A 21,882-nucleotide genomic window follows, 5' to 3' on the forward strand; every position below is an offset into this window, starting at 1 on the left:
TAATAAACAAACGTAGACGTATGAACTATATAATGGAGATGTTAATGTGACATAGTGATATTACGAGAAGTTGCGTTGAAATACTTTCTCTCTCTTACTTAACTCTTTCATAATATATTAATTAAATGAGATATCCCATTGTATGTAGCCTCGGGGAAATAATAAGTATAAAAATTTTACGAGAACTGAATATCCTTTGCGACACCCGTGGTGATAATTTTCTTTCCTTTATAAAACTAATAATTACTTTTCTTGATTTTTCTATAAAATTAAAGACAATTTCAACGAAATTACATTGATCGATAAATATTTGAGATTTGGAAACTGTTTATTAAAAATAAATATAACATATATTTGATTATAAATCACAAAATTGATTTTTTATAATAATTACATAGTGTATTTATCATTTTTCCATAGTTTTTCATATGTAAATACATTTGTAATATGTATTATAAAATTATTCTAAAATCAATATTGATAATAATTTCATGTAATTTTAAAAATAATTGATAATTGAAATTCACTTAATAAATAAATAATGAATAACATTTTTTTGTAAAATAATCTTTATTTCATAATATGGAATAATAAAATATTTCCTCATATATCATTGAAGAGTTTCGAAATTCTGAGCCACGTAGATTCTAAGAATTCTAGCACTACATTTTTAAAAATTAATTGTCAAGATAATAACTGAAAAATGCCGAGGTTTTTTATGAAAAAAAAAAAAAAAAAAAAAAAAAAAAAAAAAAAAAAATGTAAATTGGCTATAACCATCATTGGGAACACGAAAGAATGAAAGATAATGGAAATATAGATATTTGGGCAATGGAATTTTTGTAAAATTATTGCTGTACTCGAATGCTCTTCAAAGCCTTCATACTTTTGCCTATCATTCGTTTTTTTTTTTTTTTTTTTTTTTTTCATATTCTTTACTCAAGAGATAAATAATTCTAAGGAGAATTATTTTTCATATATGGGAATTTCAAAATATTCGAAAACTCGTAAGAATTAAATTTTTTGAATGAAAATTTCATTATTGATTTCAATTTTATTCACTATTTAACAATATTCGATTTAATAATAACGCGATAAGAATTCTTATTTATTTACATATATAGCCAACAATTATTTTAACTTCTAATTTTAATTAGATTTTTCGAATAATAGTGAAGTGTGAAAGCTTAAATTACGTAGTAATAGAAAACAAGATGAAGTATCTTTCAATTTTATTGTCATTAATTAATTACATGAAATATTATGAAATCATTTTAAATAATTTAAAAATAAACAAGTGTAGTTGTTGATGTCCCGTTGATTAGAGAAAATTTACAGCGTTAATAAATGAAATAATGGAAAGGAAAAATAATTACTTATTATTTATCGCTTATTATTTCCAAGTGATTTAATTAAACATTTCCAGCTTATTCTGCTTATTTCACGCTAAAGTTTTCATACTTATGAATATTTCAAAGGATACCTTATAGAATGTCGCTGAGGCTTTAATCATCATTGCCTATCCGACAATCAATCGCTTGAGCAAATGCAGTGATTTTTAAAGATCTTTTTATCTATTTCGTTTGATAAAAATTACACTCAATTGTCCCGACGTTTAGATAAATTTCTTCATTCTAAAATGTAGTTGAAGAAAAATCGAACGACTCTACGGGGCACACTAAAACATATGCATGTATAGATTGGACGTTCGGGGAGCCAAAACTAAAGCCTCGAGAGAGTTACATCGCAATTTGACCTGTAGAGTGAGTAAACCACAGAGCTGGAATGACAGAAATAAAGAGAGAAAAGGCAAAGTACTATAGATAGAAACAGATTGAGTGAATCGAGGGACCGAGAAATCGAATCAATCTACGCGTCTCTCGCTTTCTCGGTCTTTTGGTTAGGCCGGAAGCGATTACGTCGACTGTCGCGTCGTTTAAAAGGCCTTACGGTTATGTAGAAACTAGGGAGAAAATGCCGATAATACGACCTCACTACTAGAACTTTAACGACTCTCTTGCTTCTACATGTCAAATGCAGCGGTCGCCGGGCGCTTTTATAGGGAACTGGATGATAAGATCAGTCTTATGATTACCACATAATTTTCTCAGAATATTATGTTTAAAATGTTAATTCTGGCTTTGAAAATGTTTACAGCTATGCGACATATATTCAATTATTGTTTTTTTTTTTTTTTTTTTTATCTCTTTTAATAACACAATTGTGATATACAAAGTAAAATAACATAGGCAGTTTTATTACGTTGTACTTAAATTCTCATTTAATTGGAATGAATTAAATTCATGAAAACACAGTATGTATTATGCTTATTCGTAAAATCTACCTACTCGTATACGTTTTTTAATGCAAGGTGATAAAATCTTCTCTTTTAATCATTTAGAGAGTGGTTGCATTAAATAATAAAATACGGTTAAGTATATTTCATAAAGGAGTTTTATTAAATTTAGACTTGAATTTTATAGAGCTTAGGTTATTTTTAATAAACTTAGTAATAATATTTTCTGCATATTTGGAATATCTTATAGTAGTGTTATACCTTGAAATTTAATTAAATAACCTTCTAATAAATTTCTAATCAACTTCGACAATATAATTTAATGAGATATCTCGTTTATGTAATAATTATTACTTGTAATAAATAGTTTTTAAGTTTTTTTCTTCCCTTTCGTTTTCTTCTCATCGAATCTTAACGTAATCACGGCGTTAGAATATACGAAATTAATGTAACTAATCTTAGTCTAATTGGAACTTTTAAAATTATTGCTAACTTTAGTTCCTGTCGTAAAGTACATTTTTTCTATACTAGAAATTTTAATATACTAGAAATATATTTCACCAATACGCTTCAATTGTATGCTTAGTCAAAAAAGACTTTGCCATATTTAAAAAAAGTTATGCATTAATCATACGGTCCAACACATCTTATACATTATTTTCGATTTTAGAAGAATGATTAAAAGAAAGAAGAAAAAAATTGTAGTTTTTTTTTTTTTTTTTAATCTTTTGTAAACTTTAATGAACGAAACCAAATATAAATATATATCATATAGTTCATACGTACGACTTCATTTATTTATTATGATGAATTTCAGATTTATTGTTATAAGATAATTGTATTGCACCACGCATTGGCATACTTTTATTCGTTTATACGTAATATTGATTGTACGCATTTTATGAATTCTACAGAAATAATATTTTTTCATCTCTAATAAACATATTTAAATGTAATGTGACATTAAAACATTCTTCTTTAAAATCACATTGGTTCTTTTATTTTAATATTATGGCATGTAAATATGTTTGTAAAAGAATATTATCATAAGATATACAGTTATAGTTTTGGTTCAATTTTTTTATACCAAATTCAAGCTTTTAAACTTTTTTCAAGGAAAATAACTTTTTAGAATTTAATGTAAAACTTTATCCTGAAATCTTGCTTTCAGAACTATATACAAATCTGCAAAAAAGGTGAAAGTATATATAACTGCATATTTTTGATATACGAATAATAATAATAATAATAAATAAATAAATAAATCAATAAATAAAAGATTAAAAACTAATACATCATTTTGTAAAAGATATTGTGTACGAAGAAATTTGTGGAAAATTATTTCTTGCTTGACTTTAGGTATTTTAGGAAAACGCATTTTGTATCAAAGAATCCTAAGTTAAATAGAATTGAATTGTTTTATATTTCAGATATTTGGTATTCGAGAAGACTCCCCTTCGATTGTAAGAACACTATTAATAATCTATAATATATAACATTCCATTGGCTTCTAATCTGATGAAATATTTCCCATTTTTCCAAGTTTCCCTATTAATCTGAAAAATGAGCCTAGACTCGGACGCACCAAAATTTCAACTAACTAGAAATCAATTAACTATAATTTAAGAAAAATAAATTTATAAACTCGAGAGCTTATCGATAACTCTGATTGACAAATAAATCTCGCGTTATGAACTTTTTTTTTTCTTTCCAAAGCATGGAATTTGTCTCCTAAGAACGAAACGGAAGTAGAGTACTGTGCCACTACACACATATTTACGTCAGTAGTGACGTATTATTACATAGGCGAGCAGTTGATTATCGCCTCATAATTCTTACCTGTCTTACCGCGTGATATACCCGGAAAGGTATCGGATTCCTTCAACTGCACACTAAATATGGATCTTATCCGATTTGCCCGAGCAAGCATACCATCCTCGTGATGCGACTGATGCTGGGGCTCGCGCTGCCTCGACCTCGCCATCGAGGAACAATCGGCTGGGTAGTGCCGACGACGATGACGCCGTTGCGCCTGCCGCACCCCAACGAGTGCCGTATCCTTACTTCCGCGACAAATGGGCTGTACAGGTGCTACCGAAGCCGATGAGTCGCCCGTTAGCGGCATCGAATCGGAAGTTCCACGTAGCCGCGAAAGCGACGAGGCTGTGGACAATGGCGGCGAAGGCAAGCCGACTCCAAGACGCGGCCCGATAGTCAAACCCGAGCGCATGCTGTGGGTGCGGTTGATATGGACGAGGACACCCGGCTTTAATGGCCAGCGAGGTACAACTGGCTGCTGCTGTACATTCGCGTGCGGAGTTGCCGAATGGCTCGAGGAAGCTGCTGGCGATGGCGGTCCACCCTCCGGGCTTTATATATTAGTTTCATTATATTTATTTCACTTATTATGAGCTGATGGGAAAGCTTGTTTTAGGGTGATATAAGTATCATTATAGTGAGAGAGCAGTCAATGATACTTATTTATACGATGCAATTAATGGAAAGAAATATTTGCCTATCGATTTGTGTATTAATCGTAAGTGCGCCAGACAACATTAAAATTAAATTTTGATAATAAACATTAGTTAGCAAATTACTTGTATCTTTCTTTTTCTTTTCATTTTTTCTTTTTAATTATATCGCGATAATTTCAGCAGATTGTTAATTACTCTGTTTTTCGTATTAACTGGAATTATCAATTTTATAATTCGTAATAATTCTCTTAAGCTTTCGAGGCCATTTACGCAGTAGCGACATCAGCGTGCGGTCAGCCGAGACATTGCTTGATTTAACTCAAATTTCGTTAGACAACTTTCATTGCAATTTCAACCGGCAATGCGATTAGAGCTACGTTTTGTATAATAACGACTCGAGTTTGTAACTCGAATTTGTCTGTGTAAAAATAGTTTCTCATGACGTCTTTGCTTCGTATAGAGAAACAAAAGTATTTTCATTTGGACTACGATGAAACGGAAAAACAAAGTCTATTATTTTTATTATAAAAAACAAAAACAAAACAAAAAACAAAAAACAAAAAATAAAATGAAGAGAAAGAATGAAAAAAAAAATGAAAAAAAAAATGAGATAAAAGGTATTCCAGCACCAGTGATATATATGTGTGTACGTGCTCATCCTACACCTTCAAAAGCAATTTTGCCAACCAGCAATTCGAAACCACAATCACCACCACCACTAAGACCTTTATTACTATTGCCACTACTTCGACTACCAACACCATTACCAGTACTCATAGTCATTCCAGAAGTAAAAGAATGAGTAAAAAGAAACCGAATAAGTGGAAGAAAAGCTGTAGTAAGATTTAAGTTGAATACTTCCTTATCTGTGTTCTTGCGTGCAGGTGAAGCGCCGGGGCATGCAACCCAAGGAGAAACGACCAAAACAGAAGAAACAGCTGATATTTTATCCTTTATTTTATCCATCTACTCTTTGATTCGTTCATTCGTACCTCAACGATTTCATGCTACGAAGATCAAGAAATACGCTTTTAATCCTCCGTTAAAACTTCTGTCGTTCCAGTAAGAATACGACTCGCATCATCTTTTTACTCTCCAAAATTTTTTTTCTCTCAAGATTGACTATTACAGACGAAATTACATCATTTACTATACAATGATTATCAAGATTTTTTCTATTGAACTATTGAAGAAATAAATTATATTGTTAAGATCAAAACTCGAATTCTTTAAATAAATGGAAAATTTCCATAGTTTAAAACAGTTTATCTACAAAAATTAACTATACGCTAAAATTAAGATTGTTTAAATAATTTACAAATAATAATATGTATTTACAGATTTAAACAAATCATTAACCCTGAAAGGAAATTTCTATTCAAGTACAATAATTTCGTTATTAAATAATTATTAAATAATTAAATAATGCTTAAAATTTGTATTCTAAATTTATTATTATCACAATACATAGATATCATATACCTATAAGTTAGTAGAAGGTAATTTAATATTTGATTGAAAAATCAATTTTAAATATAATTATTATTTATCTTCGGTATAGATAAAAAATATTGTCTGATGTGGACCTTGTATACAGATATCTATCTTTTCCTAGAAACACTAATTAGCTTCAAAGTTTGCAAATGATGTACGGAACCATAGAATGAACTACTTACATGATTCATAATTAACTTAGTTTAATAATTACTTTTTTTTTGTTTAACTATTATCATTATCATATAAGAAATCAAAACATTATAAAGAGTATATGAAATATATAAATTCAATCAAACAAATTCAATTAAGAATTACGTAATATCTATTTAATATATAAAAGTCAAATATTTCTAACTATATATATATATATATATATATATATATATATATATATATTCAATAAATGAAATTTCAAATAATTATAATCAGAAAATGAATTATTCAAAATATAAAAGATGATTTCAAGAATAATCATACATTTTCTTATTATTTCCGAAAAGTATTTATAACTCAATAATTGTTGGTAAAATTAGATTTTAATTTAATGAAATACACATTTTTACATTTATTATTAGTGATTTTGAAAAATACTAAAGTCATACGTTTTACCGTAATTCTTTCATAAAGTCTTAGTATTTATATAGCATCTATATTAAATTGTATAAATCTGTCAAAGATATTAAATAATAATCTTATTAAGAAATAATGTAATACCAGTTTATTCTACAATTATAGGTCTCAAGAATAATAATATAGAATTAAAAAACTTATAATATTTATAGAATGAAATAAGAGAACAACTAAAATATCTCTCGCTATGAAATTTGTTCGATATTCTCCTCATTGCTAATGTATCTATTGTTCTATATAAAAGAATTTTTACTCTTATTTCTAACTTTATATATATTTATACTTATATATATATATATATATATATATATATATATTCAAATTGCATATTGTTTAATGTTTATGATAATTTTTAAAAATAGAATACTTTGATAATAAGTATTTACATTCAATAATTTAAATAATATGTTATATACGCGATATTTTCGAACGTCCAATTATAATTTCTATCAATTGTAAATAAATATCTTGTGTTATAATATATATTTCAATCATTTATTTAATCTATACCTCATTTGCACCTATATTGGATATAAATATCTGATAGTGTCTTATTTCTCTAACTGGCGAGTCCTTACCTTTTTCAAACAGTTTTTGTGTAAGATGCTGTGCTCCGTGTGAACGTAAATAGATTATAATGGAAAATAAATTGTTATTGTTCAAATATACGTACGAGTTAAGTTCGAGAAAACAATAAAAGATAGTAAGGCACAGAAAATGAACAAAATATTCTATATGCAATAAAAATAGAAGTAAGAAAAGACAGTTATTATGGGACATACAGCTATACTATACGTAAATGCATATAAATATAATTTCAACACAAGCAGCTTTAACTTTAAATATAACATATATATATATATATATATATATATGTGTGTGTGCGTGTATGTGTGTGTGGAATCATTATTTCCAAACTAAATTATTTTAATTTAAAATTATAAATTGTCATGAAATTAGTTACGTATTAGGCAATTAATAGAAGATAATTTAATTTTAATATTAATAAATTTTTTTTCCGGAACTTGTTATAACACAATTTATAACAGACTTTGAATTTTCAACGCAATTTGTAGAATATTGTATAATTAAATATAGACAAACTTTTAACATGGTGTCCCAGAATTTCACAAGTAATATATATTTAGTTTGTAGTCAAATGCGGATGTATAAAATAAAAGCACGAGATAAGATAGAGTAAACAGAAAGACAGATAATGAATGAAAAAGACAGATAGAGAGAGAGAGAGAGAGAGAGAGAGAGAGAGAGAAAATAAAAATAAATTTTTCGGAGAATAAAAGGACTCGTCGGATCAAGGAATTACCGACATCAGCCCGCCCCATTGGCCCTTTATCTTGTTAAACCGGACTCTCACTCTCGTCCCATTCGCTATACTACTTTTCTCAATGTCTGCATCAATCTTCGTGTTCCGACTTCATTAAAGATGCGAGCACGCCATATTGTCACGAATCTTGCAAAAGGAGGTAAAAGCATAGATGTGAGGTATAGCGCATGCGCTCACGAATACTTAAAATTTATGTGTGGCTGCATTCACCCTAAGAGTGCGATCGTGCATAAAAAGTAATAGTGGTATTTTCTTTCTTTTTGTTATTTTCATGGTACTTACTGTTCGCGTTCCTCCAGCTCGACCACTCGATTATTGTCTGTGCGTGTGTTTAGGTAAGAGGTCCGGATTTAAAAAGCGGGAAGGAAGAATTCAAAGAAAACAAAAAGAAATGAACATTTGAGTACAGCGTGTTAGTGAATTCAGATCGTCTGATGATCTGTGCCTGTGTTTATACTCTTGATAAGTACAATAAATTAATAGTATATATATATATATATATATATATATATATATTTATACTAATATAGTTCAGATATTACATTTACGTAATTTAGCTATAATATCAATATGTTCATCCATTTATGAAAAGTAATAAATGCATAAAATTTCGGTATACATAATTTATTTTAAATATGAAGAAAAATTAATATTCCTGCTCAGTGAATTCCTCAGCAGCTGTGATAAATTTACGAGGATATTATTCTTAGATATGATGCCCAAACTTCATAAAAATTCTAATTATACTATAAATCAATTAGATAAATTAAAATGATAACTCTAAAGAGTATTTGAAAAATTCAATAATATCATTGCATTATTGTTTCTACGGTATATCAATTATTTATAAAAATATAAAATAATTTCAAAATATAATTTAATAATTTCTTATATGTAAAATAATCAATTAATAATGTATAAGAAAAAATAGACAATGTTGAGTTGAGAAATACGAAGGTGAAAAATACATAAAAATATAGATATTGTATATCGTGTAAATTATATATGTTGGAAATATAAAATTTTGTGTAAATTTTATGAAGTTTATGGCTTTCATAATTTCATAATTCATAATTTAATAAATAATTTTAAATTCATGCATTTGTTAAAGTCAATAATTATATTTTGATGCTAATTTTTATAAATATATTTAAAATAAATTACGTTAAACATCTATAAAAAATATGTTACTTTTCTTTACAAAATGAACGTATTTTTATAGATATTTTGGCATCAATTCTGTATTCCTATATTTTTATCTCGTTAAGTCTCATGAAATCAAAACTAAAACATTTTATGTTTTAAATAAGTATTATAATGTATAAATAGTTTAAAAAAAAAAAAATTATTTTGTTAATTATAGCATATATAAAGTTGATATGTACTTATATTTAGGTATAATAAAGCTTTTTTCAGAAATTGAAATAACTCACATTTTAATTTACTGTGCTTTCGTCGACACATGAGAAAGATAGCGACACATATGATAATTAAAATGAGTATAATAATCACTGTAACGGCAATTATGATAACAAGTAAATCCCCATCGAGTCTCAACCACCACGGGATGTTTGCTGAAAAAAAATACGATAAAGCACATTGAATTAATATTTACATTTTTAGTTCAATACTTGAAAATGTAAATATTCTTATACACTTATATAAATAATTCTAATTAAAAAACTTAAAATTATAAAAGATTTTAGTTATATGTATTAATAACAAAATTTAAATTAAATTTATTTAAATAAAATTTTTTTGTAATTTTAGTGAATTTAGTGAATGAAATAATACCTAAATACTTACAAAACCATAATGAAGTTAAAAGAATAAATAATTTAAAGAAAGAGGAATAATACATATTCCGTCTATTTTAAACAGTTCATTAAAATAATGTTAACTGTATATTTATTTAATATAAAAAAAATTCAGCATTAGTTAAAATGTTCAATTTAACGCATAATTGCGCAAAATTTGAAATTTTTCAACATCATAAACTCTATAGGTTAAATTTTTTTAAATTATAAATTCCAAATAAATTTCATAAATATAATCCTATATACAATAGAAATTCTTCAACTGTACAGTTATACATTTTATATAATTTCAGAGTAAAAATATTTTAACACAAAAATTTAAATTTCAGGAAAATAACAACGATTCTCTTAAAAAGCAAATAATAAATACTTTATTTAATAATAAATTCAGAAAGAAAAAAAAAACAATATATTGCTTTTAATTTTTAATATACTCGAAGCTTAATATGATATTTGCACAAAAGTATCTTAATAAACGTGACTTTTAAATGAATTCTTGAATATTCTAATGTATGTACGAAAAAACTCTTTTTCCCATATATTTTTTGTACTTTATATTATTTTTTCATATTCTGTGTTTTATTTTTGCATTATTTATTTATCGTAAGAATAATTCTTTATTTTATGAAAAATATAAAAATACTCTTGGCCAATGCGATTTATCAAAACTTTTTATTAACACGTGTTCCGAAGGGATTCATAGAAAAGTGAATTTAACAGAAAATGATATTTTACATCAATCTTTTTCAAATTTATAAGTAATGCAGTTTAATCACGTTCTATATGTACCGTTCAAATATTTAAATGAAATTCTAGCGGATAATCATTATGCTACTTTCATGCACACTTTGAAGAGAAAAGTTTTTCTGCATTCAAAAACTCAAACTATTATTAAAATTACTTTTAAACAGCCTGTTCTTTATGATCTACGGTATTCTTTTTCTATAAAAATTACGGATAATTTTCGTAATTTTTTTTTCATTGAAACTTTAATTATATTTTCTTATATTTTTATATTTTCAAATATTTAATATTTTACTTTGTAAATAAATTACATTCATTCGAAGTGTTTATTTATTCATAAGAATATTTTTTTTTATATTTTATTTTATTTTCTTTTTTTTTTATTATTAAATAAAGTTGATTCTATTTTGAAATAACTCCAATATTTAATGTGATAAAAATGTTGAATTTGTAGTAGATGATTTTTCTTATTTTGACATTAGAGTTATTTGTTTAGAATTTGCTTATATATTACATTTACATTTTATTGCTTAATAAAAATTTACGAAATATTATAACTGTAAAGATGATTTATTAAAATTTTTAATATACCTAAAGAAGTATAATAATGATGTATACACACGTAACTAATGATGGATTTCAAAATAAATTTTTTCAATAAAAATATTTATTTATTTTTTAACTCTATTTTCTCATAAGAAATGTATTTTTTTTTATTTTTTTTTATTTTATTATTTTTTTTTTTAATTAAAATATTTCTAAATAAATTTTATCGGCTGTAACTTCAAATTAACTGAAATTATTCAACGTGTTAGTACATATCGAAAAACTAAGATATTTTTTTAATTAAACAAATATGATCCAATTACAAAATAAAATTTTTTAATACAGAAAATTATTTAAATATTTCAAGCATTGGAGTATATTAAAAAATAAAAATAAATTGTAAAATATAATTATTTAAATCGACAAATGATTTTATGCTATGTTAGATGTATTTTTATTTGTAATGCCTTATTAATTAATAAAATTAGTATATAGAGGAGCTAAATTTTATTCGAACCTTGTGAAATGTGATAATGAAAAGGTGAATTAATTTATATCCATCTTATCGCCTGAGTTCAGTAATTTTTCAAAAATGCTTTTGGAATTAAGTTCCATGAAATATAATTTTTCAAAATAGTCAAATTTTTTCTACTTATATAATATTCTACACATTACATATATAGTATATTAAATATAAAATATATAGCAATCGATTCACTTACTATCAAGTCCTTGGTGTGCTAAAGGAGTTATTAAAAATTTATTTATTACACAAGTTTCTTAGCCTTTCGAATAAAAATATGATTAGAAAATATATATATATATATATATATATATATATAATATAAACTGAGAATATCATAAACAATTCAGGGTTTCCTTTTTATTAAATTTCACACATGTGTTAATATTAAGTTTTAACACTGCGTTACAATTATTATATAGCTTTCTGGTTTATAAGTATGTAGAATTATGTTATTTATGATAAAAGAAAAATTATGAATAATTTTTAAGTACTATAGTTTAATTCCATGTATTATAATAAATTATTACTTAAAAAATTGGACTAGAAGCTATTGCATTTTTAAATTAATTTACTTTTATATGTATATTATTATATAACAATACTTTGAAGAAATAAATTTTTTACATAATTTTTAACAAGTAAGATTGAAGAAATTAGAGGGTATGAAAATTAATTTAATAAAATGCTGCGAAGGTTATAGTGAAATAGTATTAGTCATTATATTACTAAGATTTTAATTGTATATTTATTCTATAATCATTCATTAATTAATTTTTTTCATCATCATTTACGTACAGCAGACTTTTACAAAAAGTACAACGTCTATAATAAAGTGCAATCAATGTAATCGTGTGTAATATTAAGAATTACATTGACGTTGAAACTGAATTCTTTTAAGTAAATAGGAAGTGATATGAAAAACAACATATTTTAAACGTTATCGATTAGGATAAATGAGATTTTTAATAATTACCAGGTACATGTCGCTCGCACGAGTTGGAGTGTCCGATACTATTGTTGGCTACGCATACATAAGTCCTAGGACTCGTAACGGAATCGTCGAGCGGGAGATAGCTTTTGCCATTCACTATACTCGATACCTGTTCGATCGTGTCATTGTCACTTTTTAGCGACCATTTGAAGCCGTACTCCGTAGGATTTCCATCGGCACTGCATACGACGTAATCCTTCCCGTCCATTACCTCTTTATCAACTTGGCATTCGGGCTTGTCTACATGATAAACATGAGATACATATTTGAGAATATGTGAAAGCATGGCATAAGTAAATGATGTCGTTGACTTGGATCCGAAATTCTTTTATCGACATTGAAACTTTGTGCAGTTGAATGATCTAAAGTGCCAATTGTTGCACAAATGTATCGAATTATAAAGGATTGGCTTGTGTCACGAAATTCAGGTGTAAAAATTAAGTAAAGTATCGATTAAATAGATAATATTATTGGTAAGAGTTTTTAAAAATCACTTGTAATATACAATGATTATTAAATTTTTTAGTAATTTAAGTTTATCTGAATTTGAATTATAACTTGTATTATTTGACAGAAGATATACTTTTAAATGCAAAAATCATTAAATAATTTTCTTCAACTATTCCTTCGTATCATTATTTTATGATTTGCAATATATTTTATTTTTAATTTTATTATTATCATCTTTATATATACTGAATGTTGCCTTACCATCGTATATTCATGTAACAAAATTAGTTTTCACATATACGAAATAGCATGGGCCTATCAGTAATCATTTTATAGATCGAGTATCTACATAACGTATATTATTCTATACAAACTACAAGTTTTAATGTACTATACTTAATTGGTATTTACTACAGATCTTAAAATAAATTCCCTTACTATAATATATTGCCTCCTGTGCTTTTGTACTCACATTGAACATTTATATAGGTTGAAATAATCGCACTACCAATCTTATTATTGGCCTGGCAAACATAAGTACCGCGACTACTACGCGGGAATGGTGTCTTAAAGTGCAGCACCGAACCCTCTGATATAATTTCAGACTTGCCCTCTCGATACCAACGATACTGTGGATCTGGTCGTGCAGTGGCGTTGCACGTTATTGGTTCCGGTATACTGTCAACGACAACGTTCACTATCTTCTTTGAGATCGTGAGACTTTCTGGTGGAACTATAAGTAAAATATTCATGATGTAGAATTTCAAGGTTATTCGAATTAAATGACATAAGAATTTGAAATAATTATATTGTATTTACGTTAAATTTTTCGACAATTTTATGATAAACGAGTGAATGTGAAATTTACAAAGCTTACGAAGTCATATATTTTTTTTCTTAACGAACAATTACAATGAAAGTAATAATATTGTTTTCCATTATTACGCGCGCTCAAATACGAAAAATGTATTCAAATACGAAAAATGTATTCAAATACGAAAAATGTATTATCTCATTGGTTGAATTTAAATCAGTTCGCTGCCATTTCGTTACAGTCTATTCGTTATTATAGTGAGTGGACAATTAATTACGTGTAAATTGTATTTACATTTAAGTTTTTAAAAAGAATACAATATTGCAGTACTCACAATAGACTTCAATTTTCACGGTGCTAGCGACACCTGGCCCAATATAATTTGACGTACTCATGCAGGTGAAGGTAATGTCATTATCAAGAACGCGATCTAATTGTCCGGAAGGCCAAGCCGTCAAATTCCAAACGAGCGATGAATTCATACTCTCGAAGTCGTCCGTACGAAGATTTGGGGGAGCTCGGTTGTTCTGTACATAATATTGTCGCGTATGTGCAAAGTCGATTGTTTTATTGTTCTTCATCCAAACGATATCACAAAGAGGTGAGCATTCGACGTGACAGCCAAGACTGACGTTTGTCGCATTATAGACGAAACCGACAAGTTGCGGCAACTTCTTTATAAACGCCGGTGGTGCTGAAAATGTCAGATTTTTGAATATCTTAGCATTATATTTTATTTCCGTATTATTTGCATGATCGAATGATCTCAAAAGCAAATATATCTATACAAGTAGTTATCAAGTAAATTATCGCATTAACGACATTTCAATACAAATTTAACTTTAAACGACATAATAAGACGGTAATTATCGTAATTGTATAGTAATTATGTAAATAAAAACACTTTCAAATGATAGGAATGCCATTAAGCATTAAATGAGAAGAAGGGAAGTTTAAAATAATTACCAGATACGCTAACGAAAGTGGTGGCTGGATCGCCGTCGCCGGCTTCGTTATTAGCCATACATGTAAAATTCTCTAGATTTTCTAATCTAGCTTTGTCAACTCGATAAACTGCCTCATTCTCCTCGGAGAGGCGCACTGGGCCACGAAACCACTTGAAATCCGTGGCTTCGGGTCGTCCGGGATCTTTGACCGAGCAAGTAATATTTAACGGTCCTTTCTTTACGACTCTTTCTGGCTCGTACGAAATCGATGCGGGACCCGGCTTATCTACGTGCAAAAATTTGGTTTGTCATTTTCTTTATTGATATTGCCTCGCGTAATATGAAATAAAACTTAGAGATTGAAAGATTTATAAAATTCTAATATAAAAAGTGGAAGGTCGTTTAATTTTATCGAACAAAAAATAAATAAAAAAATAAATAAATAAATAAAAAACAAATAAAAAAACTCTTGCAATTTACATTATAATTCGTATAATTTCATGCTTTATTTTGAGTACTTAGGATAGGCTTAATTACAGGTAGGCAGAGATAGGCATTTAATCAATATTGTTCAAAACAACGTAATATTTTATTCTACTTAGCAATAAATGAAGATTGAATATTGTATCAAGTTGCAATGTTATTATAATCGAAATAAATTTTACAATACTAATTATATTTAAATAATATTATTAAATTATAGACTATTATTATTAATGTGAATATCAACATTATTAATGAGGAAAGCTCTGTAATTTTGGAAGAAAGATAGTTTACCCTTTGACGATTAATTTTCATAATACTTTCTTAATTTTAGAAGCCATTATATATAATATAATTTAACAATACCGAATATTATTTCACAATAAAAAAAAAAGATAAATAATTTGTGGCATATTCCATCGAAATATAATATTGCTGAATATAATGCATCATTTGCTTTGTATTTTCATTAATGATGCGATGCTACTTTAAAATCCACGTGAAATGTAATTTTGAATCGATATATCTTCATAAATGTAATATAAATTAAATAATAATTTTCAAAACAATGTATTAAAAAAAAAAAAAAAAAAAAGAAAACTCAAAAACGTACGTATGAAATTTTCGTCTATGATATTTAACACAATTAAATTAAACAAAGTTCGAATGAATCAGTAAATTTATTAAAATTTATTTAACCGATAATACAATAAAGAAGAAATTATTTTATATTATATATAGCTTTTTTTTTCATTGTTAAAACATCTCTCTCCGTTTCAACACATTGCCTATGAATACAATTTTGTTGATATTTCTTATACGAGATTACAATAATTTATATCCGGTTTAATAGAATATAGAATATTTGATTTTACAGCTTCCAGATTATTTGCAAACTATTGTTTCGACATTATTCGATGAATTTGACTTTTATATCGCTGTACTCTACTTCATACAATTGAATACTGAAACAATACAATTTATTCGAATAGAATTTTAATTATAAAACTTCTTTTTAAGTTAAACTAATGCTTTTATGACTTGAAATATTTATAATATAGCGACAAATCAACAATTGCTTATCTAAACTCTCATAATTCCTTCAATGAACTCCATTCGGACGTAGCAAACTTAATGGCGCCTTACTTAAAAGTTAATTTAATTCAAATTAGGGAAATGAAAATAATATGTACTTAATTGATAGAGCACATTCACTAATAGCCATTAAAATTTTTTCCACGAAAGCCTTGTTTTGTTGTTTTTGTTCTTTATTTAGGATTGAATGGGGAGCGACAGGTGTAACAATAGCAGCTCCGCAGGAAGTGCAATAAGTGCGAATAGAAGAGTGAGCAACAGAAAACATGTAAACTATGAAGAAATAGCGACGAAGTGGAAATATGGGAAGGTGTAGGTAACGCAAGTGATGTATCGAGCACGTACAGTATACAACGATGGGCGTATTTGAAGATATTGGACCCCAGCCAGCGGCATTTCTTCCCTCGCAAGAGTAGTTGCCGTGGAAGGAGCGGCCCACCGACTCCAGCAGTAGTTTACTCGGATCAATATCACAGAACTCCTCGACAGAGGCGTTGCGCGAGCAATCTGGGAGCTCCTTCAGCAGGTCGCCGTCGAGGTACCATCGAACCGCTGACAGGTAGTTTGGATTCCCGGCAATCAAATTGCAGCTTAACGAGACGTTAACGCGCGCCGCTTCGTTGATCGGAGTGTTCGGCTCCATTGTAACTTCCACAGTTGGTCGAACTGAAAGCATTTTTCAAACAATTTCAACGGCCGAGGAGGCAACAAACTATTTTTTATCCTCGTCATTAATTCAACGAGAACTCTTCCTGGGATGATGATGCAATGATGCATTATTTTAATATTAACTTTAAACTTTATGGAGACATTTTCATATAAATTCTCAATGGGAAAACTAATATTAAAAGCAGCGACTATGCGCATACGTATATAAAATTAATATTAATAATTATGAAATAAACGTAAAATATATCATTACAATAATTAATATAATTATAAATATTTAAAAAATTTTTTCCTTTTCCTTTTCCTTTTCTATATTACAACATCATTGATTACCGATTTCCATCAATGAACTGAAAGTAAAATTTATAGTAAAAATAAAAAAAAAAAAAAAAACAGCAAGCGCTGTTTGTACGATAAAGCAAGTATTTTGTGATGTTTTACAATATCTTTTGTGTGTATTAAATAAATGAAAATTAAATGTCCCGTTAGATAATTACATTTTATTGTATTTTGTCATTTAATGATAATTGCTCTTTATTAACGAAAACCTAAGACTCAAAAAATCTTCGATAAAATTCTTATTTAACATTGCCATTAAAAAAAAAAAATTTAAACTATAAAATCCAAAAGTAACGAGCAGCTGTTTTAGCCAATTAGAAAATAATATAATTCTCAATGTACACTGGTATAAAGTACATACATAATATAGAGACATCGATGAAGTCACGTGAACTCGAGCTGCCGAAATCATTTTCCAGGATGCATGCATATTTGCCCATGTCGTTGGATATGGAATTTTTCACGAGCAATGAAGTTAGCTCGATTGTGCCGCCTTCATAACGTTCGTCGTTCAAAGTAAGATTTTTCCCATCTCGCTGCCTGAAAAAATGATTGATCGAAGCTTCTTAATATTATTTGCAATTGTTGAAATCCCTTTTGAATCTTATTGTTTATTTTCCATTTATGACAAAGCTCCATGCTGACTAATTCATCATTATACTAAACTTTTTTTTCAACTTAAACTGTAGCTTGATAATCTTTTTATCTAACGAAATATTCAAAAACATATCATATAAATATTAATATTAAGTTACTTTTTCAATCTGTAATTATGCATTTGATTGGTATTGGTAAAGATGTCAAATTATTTGTATTATTTTAATTGCTACTGTTAAATGCTTAATATACATTGGAAAATATAAAAAAAATAAATAAATAAATAAATAAATAAATAAAACAAATGCCAGCTTACAAAAATACAATTCAAAAATAACGAATGGAAACGTATGAATTATTCATTATATAAACTTCTTCATTTCAACAAAGGATATTAAAAAACACGTTGAAAGGTTTATTCACCTGTAAAAACATTGCATAATTTAATTTATAACGTATTGTTAATCAAATAATACCATAAATAATTCATACATTTATTGAAATGTTTTTTCTTTTTTTTCAATAATTATTACAGTGATAGTAATATATTTATTTATAATGAAAAAATAAATTAGAAATTGAAAATTAAATTTATTTTATACATTGATGATTGATAATGACAAAAATAAATAATTTCATATGTTTCAAATTAAAAAATTTTATTTCAAATAGAAATTTTAACACTAAATAATGCTCATAAAAATTTAATCAAAAGAATAATTATATTTAAATGTATATTTAGATTAATATTTACAAATATTTGCGTTATTTGGTTATATTTTCTTACCAAATTACGTTTATCAACGTCGCAGGATTCGCCTCGTAATCACAGAATAACTGAAAATCCTCGGTTTCATTAACCGTGATGGTGTCAGGATTCATTCGGACGATTGGAGGATCTGGAAGATCAAAATTATATAATAAAAATATATAATTTTCAACGAGAATACAAATCAACATAATGAATTCTTTAATGTCAAATTCTTATTAACGTGGAAAACTGTTAACAATATGGATAAATCTTTTGCTGCTTTTATTATTTTTACTTAAAAAGAATGTCAATCTAATTTATATTTTATATTGCTACTATTATTTTTCATTAGAATAAAATATTAGAAATATAAAATGTAAAAATTATGGGAATATAAGGGCTCCATGAGATTGCTTCAAATTTTATTAACTCATTAATTAATTTAAATATTGATGACAAAATTATATTAAAAAATAATTATAAATAAATGATTATTTTCCAACTTTTGTATATTTTTGTTAGTCGTATATTTTTAAATTATTGAGCTAAATTGCCATTTTAATGCGTAAAATATATGAAATAATAAGAAAATGTTTAATTAATTTTATTTTTTAAGAAAATTAAGTAAATTATATTTATAGTTTAATTTGTAATATAAATTATAGTTTATAAGTATATTATATAAAATTTAAATTATGATTAATTTACCATATATATATATATATATATATATATATATATACCAATGTACCATTGTTTGAATTTTATTTTTATTTTTAAACTAAATAGTCAAGTAATTCTACATTATATTTCAGAGAAATTAATCTCTATCTAGAAGTCGAGTTATTCGGAGCAATTTTATTTTCTATATTTTATTGATTAGTAATTTATTTTCTTGATTATTTACTAGAGTAAAGCAAACTAAAAATTACATTTCACGGTATAACATAATAAATTTACGTCATGATCGAATCCTTTTCATCCTTATCCTTCTAGGATCACTGCCATACATTATAGTTTTTGCTATCAGCTACATTAACGCGCAGCAAATAAAAAAAGATTCAATGAGTTTCATTCACATATATTCATCATTGGGCTTTGGATGTATTTCAGTATGCGCATAACTAGCAATTCGTTTGGCTTCTCTTATCCTTTTAAATCATGGAAATAAGTTTATAATGGGGTCACTATCCTTATCGTCGTCTTTGAACATGTAGTACATCACATATGCATAAAGAGGAGAGATAAGTATGTACATATAGGGAACTAGTTAACCAGATGTGTAAAGAGCCTCCAGAGAGACGAAAAGGAAAACGTGACGTGGGTCGAAAACGAACGAATTTGCATGATGCTGTTGGTGCAGTGTACCTCGTGCGTGTTGGTATGCGAATATGTGGATGAGAATTCTTCATACACTTTAAAAAAGCTTCCGTTCGTTAAATGTTTTTACCATAAGAATTACCTTAATGAAACAGATGTTAGTATAGGTGAAATTTAATTGTTTTGACATCAAAATATGCCCATTGTTTTACCCAACAAATATATTTTGTAATTATTTAATAAATATTTAACAATATATATATATATATTTAAACATCCTTACAATATATTATAAAATTACATTTATAATTACTATAAATGACTACATTTCTCATACAATTAAAATTGTTTAAGCAAACTAAAAAATTCACTTTTCTATTTTCAATACAAATTCGCGATACTTAAATATGAATCAATAACTTGTTTATACAATTTTTTTTTATAAATAAACAGAAGAAAGAGAAACGTCGACGTTTTCTTAAAGTAAATTGAATAGAACATTATTTAATTGAAAAAACGTTAAAATAAAGAATAATTTGAAATAATTATGTTTATCGATGAATTTGCTCAGTATATTGAAAATCCAATTACATTGTTTGTGAAGTATTTCTACATCGTCATTAAAAAAATTATTATTAATAATAATTAAAAGTATTTGTAAAATGTAATATCTATTATGCGAAAGAAATGATCAATGATCATAAGAGTCAAGGACTATATGAAATAATTAATAAAATACCATATAGGAATGTGAAAAACTGAAATTCTAACATCTAATTAGATTTATATTTTGATACACAATAATAAAGATAGGAAACAATGGTATTAAACAATACTGAAACAAGAGAAAATAAGGTAATTTATTAGGATATGTTTGGATAAATATAGAATGCTGCGGTAGACATTACGGAAATAAAAAAAAAGAAATGCTTAAATTAACATTTAAACATCGACACATACGTAGGCTAGAAAAACATTTCATTTTATAAACTTTGCTCAAATATAAAAAAATTCACCGAAATTCTGAGTAACCGTTGAATAAGTAAGAGCAACCTAGAATAAATCAAGCGACGGTATCATTTTCATCGAAACTTCATGGTTAAAAAAAATGATATTTTACATATAGTGTTTTAACAATTCATATTATTACAAAAATTTATTTATCGAATATTATGGTTTGTGGAAATGTATTTTATGACTTTGAATTATTTTTTTATATAAAATCGAATATACAGTGCAATAGAAATTGTGCTTGTCAGCGACGAGTTGTGCAATCTAACTGCACGTCGGCTCAAGTTCTGTCAGTTTTCTTCCAGTTCTCAAAGAATTTTCTTTGAGCTTTCACGAGGAACTTACGACAGTAATATGTTAAAAATATCTTTTATATTTTTCATTTCAAATGTTGTATATATTTAAGAAAATGTAAGATTATTTTTATTTATTACATTAATTCATTGTCAATCTACCTAATAACAATTACTTATATATATATATATATATATATATATATATATAACTTGAATAATAATGTACTTTGCGTATATCATAAAA

General features: G+C 26.7%; 1 protein-coding gene across 1 annotated transcript in view; it reads right to left on the reverse strand.

Moving 5' to 3' along the window:
- LOC105362032 (titin-like) overlaps positions 1-21,882 on the reverse strand; it is a 74,119-nt gene that overhangs the window by 27,012 nt on the left and 25,225 nt on the right. Inside the window, exons 5-14 of the mRNA XM_011499357.1 lie at positions 19,048-19,159; positions 18,025-18,203; positions 17,001-17,321; positions 15,097-15,363; positions 14,465-14,824; positions 13,789-14,049; positions 12,849-13,106; positions 9,676-9,816; positions 8,525-8,561; positions 4,136-4,665 (exon numbers count right to left, since the gene is read on the reverse strand). Coding sequence (XP_011497659.1) covers positions 4,136-4,665; positions 8,525-8,561; positions 9,676-9,816; positions 12,849-13,106; positions 13,789-14,049; positions 14,465-14,824; positions 15,097-15,363; positions 17,001-17,321; positions 18,025-18,203; positions 19,048-19,159 — 2,466 coding nt within the window. The remainder of the gene's footprint in view (positions 1-4,135; positions 4,666-8,524; positions 8,562-9,675; positions 9,817-12,848; positions 13,107-13,788; positions 14,050-14,464; positions 14,825-15,096; positions 15,364-17,000; positions 17,322-18,024; positions 18,204-19,047; positions 19,160-21,882) is intronic.

Source organism: Ceratosolen solmsi, unplaced genomic scaffold, assembly GCF_000503995.2.
Source record: "Ceratosolen solmsi marchali unplaced genomic scaffold, CerSol_1.0 scaffold2, whole genome shotgun sequence".
NCBI lineage: Eukaryota > Metazoa > Arthropoda > Insecta > Hymenoptera > Agaonidae > Ceratosolen > Ceratosolen solmsi.